Source organism: Eubalaena glacialis, chromosome 13 (assembly GCF_028564815.1).
Source record: "Eubalaena glacialis isolate mEubGla1 chromosome 13, mEubGla1.1.hap2.+ XY, whole genome shotgun sequence".
In the NCBI taxonomy this organism is placed as follows: domain Eukaryota; kingdom Metazoa; phylum Chordata; class Mammalia; order Artiodactyla; family Balaenidae; genus Eubalaena; species Eubalaena glacialis.
In genome coordinates this window covers 25929458-25945474 of record NC_083728.1, presented here as the reverse complement: position 1 = coordinate 25945474, position 16017 = coordinate 25929458, and the positions used below count along the sequence as shown (strand labels likewise).

The window sequence follows — 16017 nt, the reverse complement described above, 5'->3', positions numbered from 1 at the left end:
GTTAATGCAGAAAAAAAGAGTGGACAAGTGACAGGAGTTTGAGAAACCTTACCAAGTTCTTGTAGCTGTGGTCTCTGGGTCTTCTAGAATACAGTGGGGAGGTCATTTTAGGTCTTAGAAAAGATCTGGAGACCATTACGGGGAGAGAGGACAGAGGGCCCAGCCCACTGGCCTCAGAAGAAATGACAGGGCAACGCTGGACTTTCTGGAATGCCCCCCCTTCCCTATCTCAGTGCTGTTCGGCTCTTGAGAACCTTAAGAAGCTTGTGGTCTAGGGAAGAGATAGGGCAAGCACGAGGAAAGAAGACATTTATTCTTTAAAACAAAAACAAAAGCCTCCCTACAAACTCCCTAACTATGTAGAATTGTCATCCCAAATGCAGAGGGGTTGATTAAATGGTTGGATTTTATCACGTGTACGTCTAACCAATTTAAAATCCACTAGAATTTTTTTGTTGTTGTTGTTAGTCAGAGACTTTTACTGCCTACTCTCATGGATTACCGATTAGTTGAGAGTTTCTGGGCAGACTGAGCTGCCCCTTGGATGCCTTTGGTGCTAGACTGCTGGCCTGTAGAATCTGTTGGGTGGGGAAGCACAGAGGCTCTCAGATGCCCAGACTCAGGCAGAAGCAGGCCAGCTGATGCAGGGTAGACGTTCCTTCGTGGAGCAAGAACATGCCCTTTACAGGTAGGCAGACTGGCACTGATCCCATGCTTGCCACTGCTTAACTGTATGACTTGGGCAGGCGATAAACTCTTTGAACCTCAATTTCCCCATCTTGAGATGGGACACTACAGTACCTACCACGTAGGGTAGGATTTTTTGGAGGGACCAGTGAGCACATAAAGCACAAGCCATGGTGCCTGGCATCCAAGAAGCCCCCCATAGGTGTTAGCTGCTGTTATACATTTCTCTCCACTGTGCCTCAGCTGTATACTCTTTCTTGGAGGGACACGCTGGGCTGGGGGAGGGACAGGAGATACAGAGCTCCTCAGAGAGAATGTCAGACACGGGCAAGGAAAGAGAGAGGCAGAAGAGGAAAATGCTCACGTTTATCGAGTATTTTCAGAGATTATCTTTCTCACCTGTCCTTGGGGTAGCTATATCACTCCCATTTTCCATTTGATGAAGAGGTGAAATAATTTACCCCAGGCCAGTGTGACCCAAGGCCAGGATTCTGACACCAAGCCCTGTGCTCTTTTCTCTGTGCCCCAGTGCTGGTACGAGTCAACCAGGACAGAGGTTGATGGAGCTTGTGTTGGGTACATAATCAAGGTGGTTTTAAATTGTTTTTTCCAAAGCTGTTTTGGGGGTGGTGGTGGCACGGGGAGTCGTAGTGGTATTGGTTCTTTTTCTACTAAAATAGGCTCTGAGAAGTCCTGCAGGTAGTAATACCAGTGACCAACATGAACTGAACACGTATGCATGTCTGGCCCAGTGCCAGGAGCTTCACATGCATGTCTCATTTTAATCCTCACAGTAACTATGAGGTGGGTTTTATTATTACCTGAGGATTAGTGAGGTTAAGTAATTTGCTTAGGGTTCACTTGATAGTGCAGCTGAAACTCACAGCTGGACAACTGGGCTCCATAAATGACCATTGTAATTTTTTAAAATTTATTTATTTATTTATTTATTTATTTATGGCTGTGTTGGGTCTTCGTTTCTGTGCGAGGGCTTTCTCTAGTTGCGGCAAGTGGGGGCCACTCTTCATCGCGGTGCGTGGGCCTCTCACTATCGCGGCCTCTCTTGTTGCGGAGCACAGGCTCCAGACGCGCAGGCTCAGCAACTGTGGCTCACGGGCCTAGTCGCTCCGTGGCATGTGGGATCTTCCCGGATCAGGGTTTGAACCCGTGTCTCCTGCATTGGCAGGCAGATTCTCAACCACTGCGCCACCAGGGAAGCCCCTGACCATGGTAATTTGATGTGACCCTGCATTTCCTAAGCTTATTTGACTGTGTCTTATCTTGCCTTTACCTTTCTTTACAGAACATACTTTCTGTTTGCTGTTTAAATGATTTTGAAGCAGTTTGTTAGATTGTTAATTGAGTGGGGCTTATTTCTTTCATCTCTGTCCATGTTAAACAGTTAAGGGGCTTTTTTCTTTCTCTCTAGAATTTTCCCTCGCGGGGAGTACTGTACTCCCTGTGTGTTTGCTGATGAAGTCAGCCAGGGTTTCAGGCTCTGCTTTCCTGGTCATACACAAGTACTTATTTTATCATTGCTAAATGGAGTGTATTAGCTCCAGGCCGTGGAGAGCAAATTAGGGGAACTGGGAGATACAACACAGAGAAGGAGGCTGCTCTGAAAAATGCTGTCTGCACCTCTAGCCTGAACTCTCCAGCTGTGGGGGAATAAACACAGCAGTGTCAGGGACAGCATTCTAAGGCTTTGGCAGGATGAGACCCTCTTTTCCACAGGTGAGCCTGGGACACTGAGTGACGATGAACACAAAATCGACTCTGTCTGGGCATTTTGGTTTTGGAGACCTTTCTGTAGGTTCCTGGCACCTTTATACAAGGTAGAGAAATGAGAGCCCAGTCCTGCCCCCACCTTCTGAAACTACAGGCAGGACCAGCAGCACCCATTCTGGGGAGAGTCCTCTGGAACCAGGCAGACCAGCAGCTCTTTTCCATTCGTTTTTCTTTTTCTTCTGAATGGGGACTTAGGAGAGCATATCAGGTAGCTTTCCGGTTCTTTGATGTGTTAGCATGAGCTTTTATTTTATTTTATTTTTAAATAAAGCCTGCGCGCGGGCTTTCTCTAGTTGCGGTGAACAGGGGCTACTCTTTGTTGCGGTCCAGGGGCTTCTCATTGTGGTGGCTTCTCTTTTTGCGGAGCAGGGGCTCTAGGCGCGCGGGCTTCAGTAGCTGTGGTGCCGAGGGCTCAGTAGTTGTGGCTCGTGGGCTCTACAGCGCAGGCTCAGTAGTTGCGGTGCACGGGCTTAGTTGCTCCGCGGCATGTGGGATCTTCCCGGACCAGGGATCGAACCCGTGTCCCCTGCATTGGCAGGTGGATTCTTAACCACTGCGCCACCAGGGAAATCCCAGCGGGAGCTTTTAAATGGGGTTTGCAAAAGGCAGAGTTTATGATTGGATGAAAGAGCATTAGGAGACTGTTTTCCTTATGCCGGGGCAACTGTTGATTTATTTATAGCGACTTAATTTGGAGGTAACAGAGTTGAGGTGGTGGAAAGAGCCCTGGGCTGCAGACCTGGGTTCTAGTCCTGATTCTTCCTCTAACTCACTGTGGGATCCTTGCAGGCTGTGTCACCTTTTCTGGGCATCATTTTTTCTCAGTTTCTAATGAGATGGGTTGGACTTCGGGATCTCCGAGAGTCCTTCAAGCCCCCTCTGCCTTTGATGCCAAGTATGTAACTCTCATTTGGTCAGGGTTTGGCAGGACATCCAGTGCCATGTGGTGCAGGGATGCTTACTGATAACTGTCCCTGCAGGAGGATGGGTTTCTTTGACATTGGTGGTGAACTTTGTAGTTTTGACTTTAGGTCTTTTCTTGCCCATACACAGGGCAGATGACAGGTGACCCCAGCAAAGCAACTAGTGGCTTGAGGGCCAGGTGTGGTTCTCCTGGCTGAGGGCACACTGAACATCTGAGGTTTATTCATGGGCACAGTGAGCAAGGAAGCATCTGACTGATTGCTGGAGGTGGGCAAAGCAGGGCTCCCTCAGCTTCACCGGCTCTCTGCCCGCCAGTAGCTCTGCCGTGACCAAGCTGCTGAAGGTTCTTCCGAATTCTCACTTAGCGTTGCATTTGTGGGTAAGTGTCCCCTGGAGTGTGTTTGTGTTTTCTGTGTAGTTCATGCTGAGAGTGGGAAAGAACCAGCGCTCTCCTCCTCTCCCAGCCCTTGGACCTTCTGCTGCATGAATTCAGATGTAGAATCTTGAGTCTTTGAAAGGACTCTAGACATCTTCATTCATTCAGTGAGAGGATATTACTGGACCCTCCTTCTCCCCAATGCCTGAATCTCAATGTATTAGTCATTAGTGTACGGTTATGAGATCTTCACATCTGTTGAGATGCCCTGGGCTAATGGCCTCTATTCTGAATGCCCCCAGATCAGGGCAGGCAAACTTGCCCTCCTCAGCAACTCTTCAAAGATAAGTCTTAAGTCTGCCTTTGCCGAGGAAAAAGGAATGTCCTACCTAGTTGTACCGAACTGATGCATTCTTTGAAGATGGTTTCTGTACCAGTCACTAACAGATGCCTTGCAGAAGGAGTTTCTGGTCCTGGGTGAATGTCTTTTCCACTGGTCTCTCTGCTTCTTAGGGTATCTCTTCTGTATTTTTTCTTCAAATAGCTGTTTAGAGTTTCTAATGAAGCAACTGTCTGGAGACCAATGTTTATTTCAACATGGTTGGAGTTGTTTTTGCTTCAGCTTTCAGAGCCAATAAAGCTGGTTATTAGATTCTGTAATTGCTGCTGTAATTACTCTCTTGGAACCAGCAAAGGCGTAATTAAATATGGAGATTCCAAGGACTATTTTTTTCTATCTAAAAGCAACCTTTTAAACTTCGGTTGGCCTGGGTTAGATTTCAGTTGTTAAAGCATTGTGTTTATGAATGATACGGCCGGGTTGGGGGGGGGGGTGGGGGGGGTGGGGGGGTGGTGGCGGGTTCTTTGGCAGAAAAGGGATTTATTTGTACACCTTCTTTGAATATTTGGTTTAGATGAACTCCTTGTTAACCCAGTACTTGTTTTTATTTTTTTTCCATTCCCCCCCAGTTTTATTGAGATATAATTGACATATAACATTATATTATTTTTAGGTGTACAGCGTAATTATTTAATGTATGTATATATTGTGAAATGATTATCAAAATACATTCAGTTAACATGCATCACCTCACATGATTACATTTTTTTTAAACCTTGTATTGAGAACTCAGTACTTGTTTTTTTAAACCAACCATCAGGAATTTGGAGCAGTGTAAGGCAAGATACTAAGAGCTAGCACATATTTTTGAAAAATATTGAGTCTGGCCCTTTAGGCTTTGGCTATATATATAGAAGCAAATTTTTGTGGTCAGCAATAAGATTGGGATGGAGGCTGTTTACTTGAAGTGGAACGGTCTGTAGGAAGAGAGGCATTTTTACGCATTTAGCTTGCCCTAAGTTATACTTCACCAGTGTGCCACATGTTTGTAAGATACGGGGTGGTTCAAGGGCTCTGAATATGTTTACACATATTCTCGCAGCCCAAAGGCTGACCCCATGTCAAATTTCAAGGTTACTCTACTCATGAACCATGTATGGAAAGGGGGAAACGAATCACGTACCCTTTCACTTTGGGGTTCTCAACTAGCTGAGAAATACACACAGGATTTAGATTGGGGTAAAGAAATGGACTGTCTCTGCCAGAAGCGGTCCTGGAGAGTTCACTGCAAGGAGGGGAAGAGACCGTGTGAACCCTGCAGGCAGGAAGGGGAGCCCTGGAGGGCCAGGCTGTTCACTCAGAACCTTTTCCTCCCCTCAGACAGGGCACACCTCGTGGCGAGCATACAGGGGGAAGGGTGGGCCCTTGCAAAAGTTCCTGTTTTATGGACCAGGACGAATGCAGGGAAAGAATGCTGCCCAATGACTGTTTTAACCAGTGTTTCAATGAGATGTTATCTTTTCTCCATTGAGTAAGAGGTACGCAGGAGATAAAATATGGGTGTACCCCACATGAGGAACCCTGCAGAGTATATGAAAAACTTAAAAAAACAGGTGAAATTGGAGATTCAGTTTAATATATATTAAGCACTTGCTGTGTACCAGTCATTGTGCTGGATGATGGTTTGTAAAGATGAATAATATAAACATTATTTCATTCATGGGGGACTCTTGCTTACCTCCCTGGTATGTTTGGGTGTTTGCTTCCAGATAATTTATTGCTTGGGGGATTTTAGCAGCGGGGTGTAGATCAGAGAAATGCCAGATTGGCATGCAAGGAGTCACTGCCAATTGAAAATGTACTCGAGCAAAAGTTAAAGCTGTTCTAAACCTATGATGTTAACAGGCAAGGAATGGTTTTAAAAATCAGAACATAGCTCACTGTATAAAATCAAGGCTCCCGCTACACTCAGGACACTGAGAAGCAAGGCAAATGTCATCTTGTTGTTCGTTCTTGAGAACTGTCCCAGTGTCACTTGCCATCATCCCGAGCCCGTGTGGGAAGAGCAGAGGCCTGGGGGTTTATATAGACTAGTGGTTGAGCCTTCCCCTCCTCTCATAACAGCAGGATGAGCAATTCCACCTTTCTTTTTTTTTTTTAATTTGTTTATTTTATGTATTTACTTTTTTGACTGTGTTGGGTCTTGGTTGCTGCTCGAGGGCTTTCTCTAGTTGCAGCTAGCGGGGGCTACTCTTCGTTGCGGTGCACGGACTTCTCATTGCAGCGGCTTCTCGTTGCGGAGCATGGGCTCTAGGCACGTGGGCTTCAGTAGTTGCGGCGCGTGGGCTCAGTTAGTTGTGGCTCTCGGACTCTAGAGCGCAGGCTTAGTAGTTGTGGCACACGGGTTTAGTTGTTCCGTGGCATGTGGGATCTTCCTGGACCAGGGCTTGAACCTGTGTCCCCTGCATTGGCAGGCGGATTCTTAACCACTGCGCCACCAGGGAAGTCCCTACTCCACCTTTCTGATCCCCAGTCTTGTTGGTGTGGATCTGGGATCTGTGCCCCTGGACCATGTGGGAGGATTGAATGAGGAGGCGGGCAGGACTGCAGCAGCTGCCCTGCTTGCTTATCATGTAGCCGCCGCTCAGAACACCTATTGAATCTTGACTGGTGAACAAGTTGTTATAGGCTGCGCTATGCTGTGGGTGATAGGGGAGGCTGAGGAGGACCTGGGAAAGGGGTAAGTGTGGGACATTGGCCTCAGAAGGCTTGAGAATCACTTGTTGATTAGGGTGTGACTAAGTTGGTTTCTGTGGAAAAGCAACACAGTATCAGCGAAGTCAGGAGGAAGCAGCCCCAGGCCCTGAGCATTTGTATACCAGGACTCTCCCTGGATGCCTTCCCTCTGCCATGATGGTCAATGGCAAAGGGATTCGGAACTGGTGCTGGGGCTCCCGGAACCAGGCTTGTGGCGAGAATCCCAGTCCCTTGCCTCCCGTGGGGCCTTGCAGGCCACATTAAACCATGTGGAGGCTTTGTCCTGTGGGCAGAGGGAGCTGTTGTGGGTTCTTAAGCAAAGGAATGGCATGGTTGGATATGTACTCCCTCTTCTGTGATCCCACAGTTCCCTGGACGCTCCCTGCTGCACTGGATGGTGCCTCCAGGGCAGGGTCCTGTCTTTTTCATTCATTGGGAGGCATAACAGTTAGCATGGCAGCCCATGGACTTTGGAGTTCCATACCTGGCTTAATCCCCTCTCTGCTGCCTACCACCTGGTAACCTGAGTTACAGAACCTCTCTGAATCTGTTTCCTCATCTGCTAAGAAGGGTGGTCATTTCTACCTTAAAGGGTCGCTGTTGTGAGGTACTTACTTGGCAGGCATGGCTTAGTACTAGCAGAAGGTGAAGATGTTCAGTAAAGGGTCTTGGGGACCCCTGGGTGTGTCTGCAGGTTGGATTTTTTGAAGTCATAGGCCATCTGGCCATTCATACCAGAATGAGGGAGATAACAGGTTGAATGGTTTTTCAGCTTTTAATGAGGCACATTTCATTGTTCTTCAGATTTTTAGCAGTGTTTCTTTAGCCTGCTTTATCCTTTGGCTGGAGGAATTTTCCTGGTGGTTTTTGTCTGCTGCTTTTATTTTAAAATTTATTTATTTATTTATTTATTTATTTCTGCATCAGGTCTTCATTGCTGCGCGCGAGCTTTCTCTAGTTATGGCGAGCAGGGGCTACTCTTCATTGTGGTGCACGGGCTTCATGGGCTTCTCATTGCGGTGGCTTCTCTTGTTGCGGGGCACGGGCTCTAGGCGCACGGGCTTCAGTAGTTGTGGCTCGTGGGCTCTAGAGTGCAGGCTCAGTAGTTGTGGCACACAGGCTTCGTTGCTCCGTGGCATGTGGGATCTTCCCAGCCCAGGGCTCGAACCCGTGTCCACTGCATTCAGGGCAGGCGGATTCTTAATCACTGCACCACCAGGGAAGCCCTTGTCTGCTGCTTTTAAAGGAACTATGGACTGCTTACATGCAAGCCAAGGCCCTATTCCCTTGACAAATGATTCTCAGGGTGCTATCCTAGGCTAACAGGGAGTTTTAGTGGAAGGAGTACGGGACCTGTTCAGGTGACATATGGAGAAACCACAGCCCTGTTGGGGAGGTGATTGACTGTTGCCTACAGCCTGCAGGAGGTGGCTTTGGTATGGAGCTGGGGGGCACGAGTGCATGGGTGCATATGTGTCTACATATGTATGTGAGGCTAGTGCTGTCCAGGCCAAGGCAGGTGCCGGCAGCCCATTCCTTCTGCTTGATTCTGTGCAGAGCCTCCTTCCCGGCTTTGATGCCCAGCTAAGATGTGTGCTAAAGATGCTTTTCAGTGTAAAGAGGGGAACTAAAATAGTAAGGGGAGGGAAGCCTGGGTTTTGAGTCGGGAGATGTGGTTTGGCCCTTGCTCTGCTACCAACTCATCTTGATCAAATTGCTTGCCCTGACTGAACCTTAAAACAAGATTATCTCCTATAGCCTTAACACACCAGGAGGCTGAGAGTGATGATGGCATTGATTTGACCAAATGGTCAGACTCTAGATTAGTCCCTGACAGGGAGTTCTGTCTTTATTTCACTTGTGCTGTGCTTTCTATGATAGGGAATGCTATAGTTATCATCTTCAGGCATGGGGCTTTTTGCTTTTGTTGAATACATTTCCAGAAGGAAATTACTGGGTCAGAGGGCAGGAACAATATTATGGCTGTTGCTGTGTGTTGCCATGTTACTTTTCAGAAACATTATAACAATTTACAGTTGTCGGCTGTGTGTGAGATAGCATGTTAACCCCAAATGATCCAGTATTTGCTATAGTCGTTATTTATTATTTTGTAATTTAGTAGACATAAAATGATACTTTAAAGCTGCTTTATAATAATTAGAGCTGCTGGTTTTTTGGGTGTGCACTATGTTTAATGTTGTGCTAAGTGTTTCTGTTATGTTATCTCATTCACAGTGAACCTATCAGGGAGGCTAAGTAGCTCACCAAGTCTGAGAGCTGGGGTTTGAACCTAAGGCAATTTGACTTCAAAGCACATTCTTTTTCTGGGTGCCCTCCATGCTTTGATTTGTGTGTGTGCGGTTACCAAAGAGTGTGAACTTTTGCTTATGTGCCTGGCTGCATTTTGAAGTCTGTGAATTTTGTATAATTTTCTTTTTTTTACAATTTATTTTTCGCTGTGTTGGGTCTTTGTTGCTGCGCACGGGCTTTCTCCAGTTGTGGCGAGAAGGGGCTACTCTTCGTTGCGGTGCACGGGCTTCTCATTGCGGTGGCTTCTCTTGTTGCAGAGCACGGGCTCTAGGCACGCGGGCTTCAGTAGTTACAGCATGCGGGCTCAGTAGTTGCGGCACGTGGGCCCTCGAGTACACGGGCTTCAGTAGTTGTGGTGCGTGGGCTTAGTTGCTCTGTGGCATATGGGATCTTCCCGGACCAGGGATCGAACCCGTGTCCCCTGCATTGGCAGGTGGATTCTTTTTTTTTTTTTTTTTTAATTAATTAATTTATTTATTTATTTTTGGCTGTGTTGGGTCTTCGTTTCTGTGCGAGGGCTTTCTCTAGTTGCGGCAAGCGGGGGCCACTCTTCATCGCGGTGCGCGGGCCTCTCACTATCAGGGCCTCTCTTGTTGCGGAGCACAGGCTCCAGACGCGCAGGCTCAGTAGTTGTGGCTCACGGGCCCAGTTGCTCCGCGGCATGTGGGATCTTCCCAGACCAGGGCTCGAACCCGTGTCCCCTGCATTGGCAGGCAGATTCTCAACCACTGCGCCACCAGGGAAGCCCGGCAGGTGGATTCTTAACCACTGTGCCACCAGGGAAGTCCCTTGTATAGTTTCCTTAGAAAACTGAATGTGCTTTTTGTGTAGGAGGGATTATTAGCCCTCTGTTATAGTGGAAGCAGAAACTGAAGTGCATCCATCACAGTTAGGGAGAAGACTCAGTGAACTCTAGGACATTGCCCTGTGTCTGGGCTCTCTGAAACCCTGTTTTCTTCCCCCTGTGCAGCTGCCCTCCAGGCACTGAAGCGCAAGAAGAGGTATGAAAAGCAGCTGGCACAGATCGACGGCACACTGTCAACCATCGAGTTCCAGCGAGAGGCCCTGGAGAATGCTAACACCAACACCGAGGTGCTCAAGAACATGGGCTATGCCGCCAAAGCCATGAAGGCTGCCCACGACAACATGTACGTGGCCACCCACTGGTGGAGGGGGGCACCCATGTGGATGGGCAGTGCTGGCCCTGGAGTGCCTCAGTCCCGGGCCATGGCCTTGGGCAGACCCCTTGACTTATCCATTCAAACACCTGAGTTTGTTTTAATTTGCATTCTTTTTTGGAACTCCTTCTAAAATGGATTATGTGCCCTGCTGCCCTCGGAAGCAGATCTCATGGAATGAAACAGTGTTTTCTGAGTAATTCAGGGTAATTGGGATGAATATAGAGTTTCAAGCTGGAAAGGTCCTTAGAAGGTTCTCTCACCCAAGCCTCTGATCATCAAGGTGGGGAAGTTTGTCCCAGGGAGGGGAGGTGACTTGCCCTGGGTTTGTGTAAACTTGGATAGAACTGAGATTAGAATCAATGCCTGTGACTTTCGCCTCATGCTGTCAGGGGTCCTGAAAAATGTGGTACATTTGAGGGCTTTAACTCCCTCTCTTCTTAGGTCTGTTTTTGATGGAATTTTCTGCCTCCCCCCTTGCTCTTGGGCTTTGGCTATCATGTTGACAGTGTTCTTGACCTCAGCATTCCTTCCTTTATGTGGCTACTTCTCATATACAGTGGCCTAAGAAACTAGATAACCGAGCTTGTTATATTTGTAATTAAAGGCCAGGGTAACACTAGGCTCCAAATGAGGACCTCTCCCAAACAGAACAAAATTCTGCATTTGTTTTAGTGCTTGAACTTGGCATCGTATATTTGGGGGTGCTTGGAGCACTTTTTTGCTTCCTTTGGGTACTCAGCCGCGCTGTAGAACAGGGACTGGCCAAATGCAGCCTATGGGCCTGCTGCCAATTTTTGTAAATAAAATTTTATTGAAACACAGTTGTGTCCATTAATACATATTGTCTGTGGCTGCTTTTGTGGCACATGGCAGGGTTGAATTTTTGTGACAGAGATCGTATGGCCCACAAATTCTAAAATATTTACTGTTTGGCCCTTTACAGAAAAAGTTTGCTGATCCCTGTTCTAGAAGTGGGGGATTGCAGGAAAAGTAGCCTTCAAATAACTGAGCTATCGTCTGAGGGGATGTTCACTGGACTGAGCTTCCTGAGTGAGGCCCATGTCTGCTTCATGTCCATGTTCTCCAAGATGCCTGGCGCACAGCACGTCTCAGTGAATACTGTGCATGCCTTGAAGTATACATGTGTATATTACATTGATTAATTGTAAGTTTATATGATTGACAGTGTATAGAAAATAATTCTGCATTGTTTGCTTTTCCTTTGGGGCCTAGTAGAGGAGCCATAAGTGGATCTGTGTAGATGGGAAGGGCCCGTCAAATGGCGTGGCTCTGTTTTATGATTTGTGATTTTACCTCCCCCGGTGCAGAGTTGCCCTTGGGCTTGAAGAGCTACTGGCCCAGGAGTTCAAGTCCCATGGTCTCATCTAACGTGTTTACCAGCTTGCATGAGAGACCCTGACAATGGCACCTGACTCCGCCAAGCCTTATTTCCTTAGGCTGTTGGACTAGGTGATGTCTAAGGATGCTTCCATCTTCTTGATTCTGTGATCCTCTATTTTAAAGAGGCGGAGGAAGACAAAGTAAAGACAAAAAAGGAATTCCTCAGAGGGAGTAATTGTGGGGCTGGGGCTGGGCAGCAGATTGCGGGGAGCGGGGCTTCTGCTTCTGCCTCCCAGGCCCTCTTTACACAGACTGTCCGACATGACATCTGTCTGTTTCATTTAAAGGGACATCGATAAAGTTGATGAGTTAATGCAGGACATTGCTGACCAGCAGGAACTTGCAGAAGAGATTTCAACAGCTATTTCAAAACCTGTAGGGTTTGGAGAAGAGTTTGATGAGGTGAGTGGTTTCATGCAGATCACACAGGCTTCACAGATGATTTCTGGGCTGCCTCTGATGTGCTCTTGAAGCCTCTCTGGCAAGGAATATGTGGTTTGGAAATCACCAGTTCTCGTCCCTCCAGAGACTTGAACATAGACAGGGCATGGTATTAACCCTCCCTAATTCTGGGTTTTGAGGGCTGCTTTCACTGTTTGGGGAGCTTAGGTGGAGTAAAGGAACCTTTGTTGGGACCCCTCAGCAGACTTCAGGTCAGTATTGTTTTCAACAAGTAGTTACCTGCACCTTTCCGTGGTGAGTCCTGGGCTCAGAGCTGGGGCAGCTGAGGTCACCATGCCCTGGAGAAGTTTACAGGATTTGCCCTCAGACCACTCTGATGTGAGATAAAGGTGAAGCCAAAGAAGGAACATTTACACCTGATCCCCCCTGAAGGATCCGTCTGGAACTTGGCCACCTACCAATTTCTGCTGTGGCAATTAGAACGTTGGGTCTGTTAGGTTTTTAAAATACAGTTACAGGCCCTGTACCTCATTCTGCCTTAGACTTGAGTCCACTGAAGGTCAGGCTGTCTTCATCAAACCTAATTCTTTGTGCTGATTCCCACTGTATAGCTGAGGAAACAGCCTGTGGCTCTTACCCTTGGCTCCCAGCACCAGGGTTTTCATGTTTTCAGACTGGAGTTTGAGGGACTAGTCAAGTTCATTTCAATTCAGCAGACATTCCTGAACATTCACTCAGTGCGCCCAGTTCTGAGATAAAGAAATGGGAATGATAAAATACAATCCCTTTTCTCAGGATGCTCACAGCCTGGTGCAGGGACCCCAGATGTAGACAGCAATAATAGCTTGTAGTGTGTTACGTTCACCAGTAGAAGTATGTTTAGGATGTTTGAGTCACAGAGTGTGGACCTGGAGTTCATCTCCCCTCTGACCTTCTCAGAGGGGCTGTGGGGCTTTTAATAAATGAGCCATCCCCTGAGCCATCAGCTAAGAGGTACCCCTGGAGGGGCTGGGATTCCCAGGTTGTCTCTCATTTTTGTGTTTGCTTTTACCAGGATGAACTCATGGCAGAATTAGAAGAACTAGAACAGGAGGAACTAGACAAGAATTTGCTGGAAATCAGTGGACCGGAAACAGTCCCTCTACCAAATGTTCCCTCTATATCCCTACCATCAAAACCCAGTGAGTACTTCTTAGCCACAGTCATGACATACCCATGACCCACGTGGTGGGTAATCTTGTGGTTGGTTGGCTTCAGTTTGGGTCCTGAGTTGCCCAGAGTTGAGAACCAGATAGGATCTGTTGTGACAGCTCTAAAGACAGTGTCACCTGCTCTTTCCTAGTTTCTCTGTAGAGCAGGTTTTCTTAACCTTGGCACTGTTGACATAGCCAGACCATTCTTTGGGTGGGGACTGGGAGGGGGCCCTGTCCCGTGTTCTGTGGATGTCTGGCAGCACCCATGGCCTCTACCCACTAGATGCCAGTAGCATCCCCCTCCCCAAGTTTTGACAACCAAAAATGTCACCGGGTTTTGCCAGATGTTGGGGGGTGGGGCGGGTCACAGACAGTTGAGAACCATTATTGTAGAATGACTTTCCCTGTGTCACCAAACAAGGGGAGAGTTTGACAGCTCTTGCTCCCCGTCTAGTACCCTGTGCTGTGCACACCTGTAAAAGCCGGGGCCTCAGAGGTTGCCACGGTAGGAAGGAAACAGCTTTGGCTTTTTTAGAAACCTGGTTCTATAAAACCTTCACTTCCTTCTTCCTTGCCCACGCCCCCCGCCGCCCCGCACTGTTTCACCCTTGGGTAGAAGTATTCCACACAGAGCTTCTAGAAAAGGTGAAGCTGCTTGATTTGGCATGGAGGGAGAGGCCAGGGAGCGGGGTGTGACCAGGCGTGTCACCTCACTCTCCCACAGATCAAGGGGAAGTGGCCCCTCTAGTCGAGTCCGCTGCCCGGGATGGGGTGTGGGCAGAGGGGGTCCGGAGGCTGTCCAGCAAGCTGCTGGCAGTGTATAGAGGTGGCTCAAGCCCTTGAGGTGGAAGGGGGTGGCGGGCGGGGATTAGAGCTCTTCCGGGGTCCTTCCCGCTCTCCCCCACCTTGCATGCTCTGGGACTGAGGCCACGCATGGAGCCTGGTGGACTCTCAGTGTAGAGTTCTCCCCGCTTTGTCTGGCTCCGGTGTGGGGGGAGGGGAGGTGCTGGGGAAGGTGTGCCTGGTTATCTGGAGTTGCATGTTGCAGCTTTTAGGCGCAGAGAAGCAGTCTGCTGATAGCCTGGAGGTGAGGCTGGCTGCAGGGGCAGGGCTGTTCTGTAGACGCAGTGTAGCGCAGCCCTGGCATCCAGCCAGAGTGTGTGGCGAACACTGCAGCCAGCCTTCCTAAACTAAACAGCTTTTCCTCTCTTCACACAGCCAAGAAGAAGGAAGAGGAAGATGACGACATGAAGGAATTGGAGACCTGGGCTGGATCCATTTAACTGGTCCAGCGCGGGCTGGGCCCAGACAGACTCTGGTGGCCTGCGAGGCGGGCAGGCACGTGCGTGTGTGGGGCAGGCAGGCCGTGGTGCAGGCAGGTTCCATCGCTCTCGAATCTCCCTGCAGAGCAGTAGGGCTGCCTCACTGCTCACTCTGCATAGCATGGTCTGCACCCAGCGGTACGGGTTGGGGGGAGGGGGGTGGGGGGCTGGGAGGTGCCTGCTGTTTATAATGTTGAATTTCTGTAAAATAAACTGTATTTGCAAATCCAACATTGAGCTTCTGGACTACGCTAACTCCACTGCTGAGCCTCAATGGAAAGGGTCGACTGTTTGCAGTTGAAATGATCTGAAAATGCAGCCTCTGTCCTTTTATGTCAGCTGACTTGTCGCACATCTCTTTGTAAGACTTGTATGGTACTGGCAGAAGAGTCATTTTTTTAAAGCCATAGGCTTTTCCTTGTCCTTGGTTGTAATAATGCATCTGATTTTGGTTTCCTCAAGAGCTGTATTTCTGTCCATCACGTGTGTACGGGCCCCTGTGTTTCCCACTCTGTCCCACTCCTCTCTCCCACTCGCCTGGTCTTTTTGGAGCTTGTGACACTGATTTGAAATGGATGGTGTTCTTTTGAGAGCGTGTGAGATTGTTAGAGTTAAATTCCAGCTATACATTTTTCTAACATAGCTCTAAGGTCCTTGTTGCTGTTTGTGATAACTGAGAGATAACTCATTGGAAACATGTGCATACATTTATATTCAGATGAAGTTATGGTTTGCACCGTCTATTAAATATCTTGATTAATTTTCATACTTTGCCATTGTGTTTAATCAGTCTGTCGTTTGCTTTGGGAGTTGGCCCTTTCCAGGCCAGCGTGGTATCCAGTGGAGTCTGTAGAAACATGGAAGACTTGAGCATGATGTGTATCAACAATTTGAACCAAGAGCAGAGTGTGTCTTACTAGAAATGTGTTTAGGTTCCAGAAGCCATGGATCTGTGACCTTCACCTTGCTTGGGGACCCTCTGGGCATAGTTCAGGAGTGAGTTTGTTCTTGTGTGGCTCCAGGGTCTTCCCTAGTTCTCCGTCAGCATCCATGGGCAATTCCAGCAGGACAACAGACCCTCCACCTGTTGGAAACATTGGTGTGCCCACTGACTAGGCCCATCTGGTGCCTTTCCTGTGGGGTGGAAGCGTAGGGCAGTGACTGTGAATCTAGCTCACAAGTCCTAGTCTCAGGTCTGCTGTGACTTGCCCTGTGACTTTGACCCGGCCTCTTCCACTGTCTCTAGTTTTCTTTAGTCTTATACTACCTTAAGAATCTGATGAACACTGTGGACCCTCTCCTTCAGAAAAGTGGATCTATGCCTATTCATCCCTAA

General features: G+C 48.2%; 1 protein-coding gene across 1 annotated transcript in view; it reads left to right on the top strand.

Moving 5' to 3' along the window:
- Nucleotides 1-15445, top strand: part of CHMP4B (charged multivesicular body protein 4B) — a 46665-nt gene extending 31220 nt beyond the window's left edge. The window contains exons 2-5 of the mRNA XM_061209219.1: nucleotides 10153-10330; nucleotides 12052-12166; nucleotides 13221-13347; nucleotides 14578-15445. Coding sequence (XP_061065202.1) covers nucleotides 10153-10330; nucleotides 12052-12166; nucleotides 13221-13347; nucleotides 14578-14642 — 485 coding nt within the window. The 3' untranslated portion in view covers nucleotides 14643-15445. The remainder of the gene's footprint in view (nucleotides 1-10152; nucleotides 10331-12051; nucleotides 12167-13220; nucleotides 13348-14577) is intronic.
- Nucleotides 15446-16017: the final 572 nt, after the last annotated feature.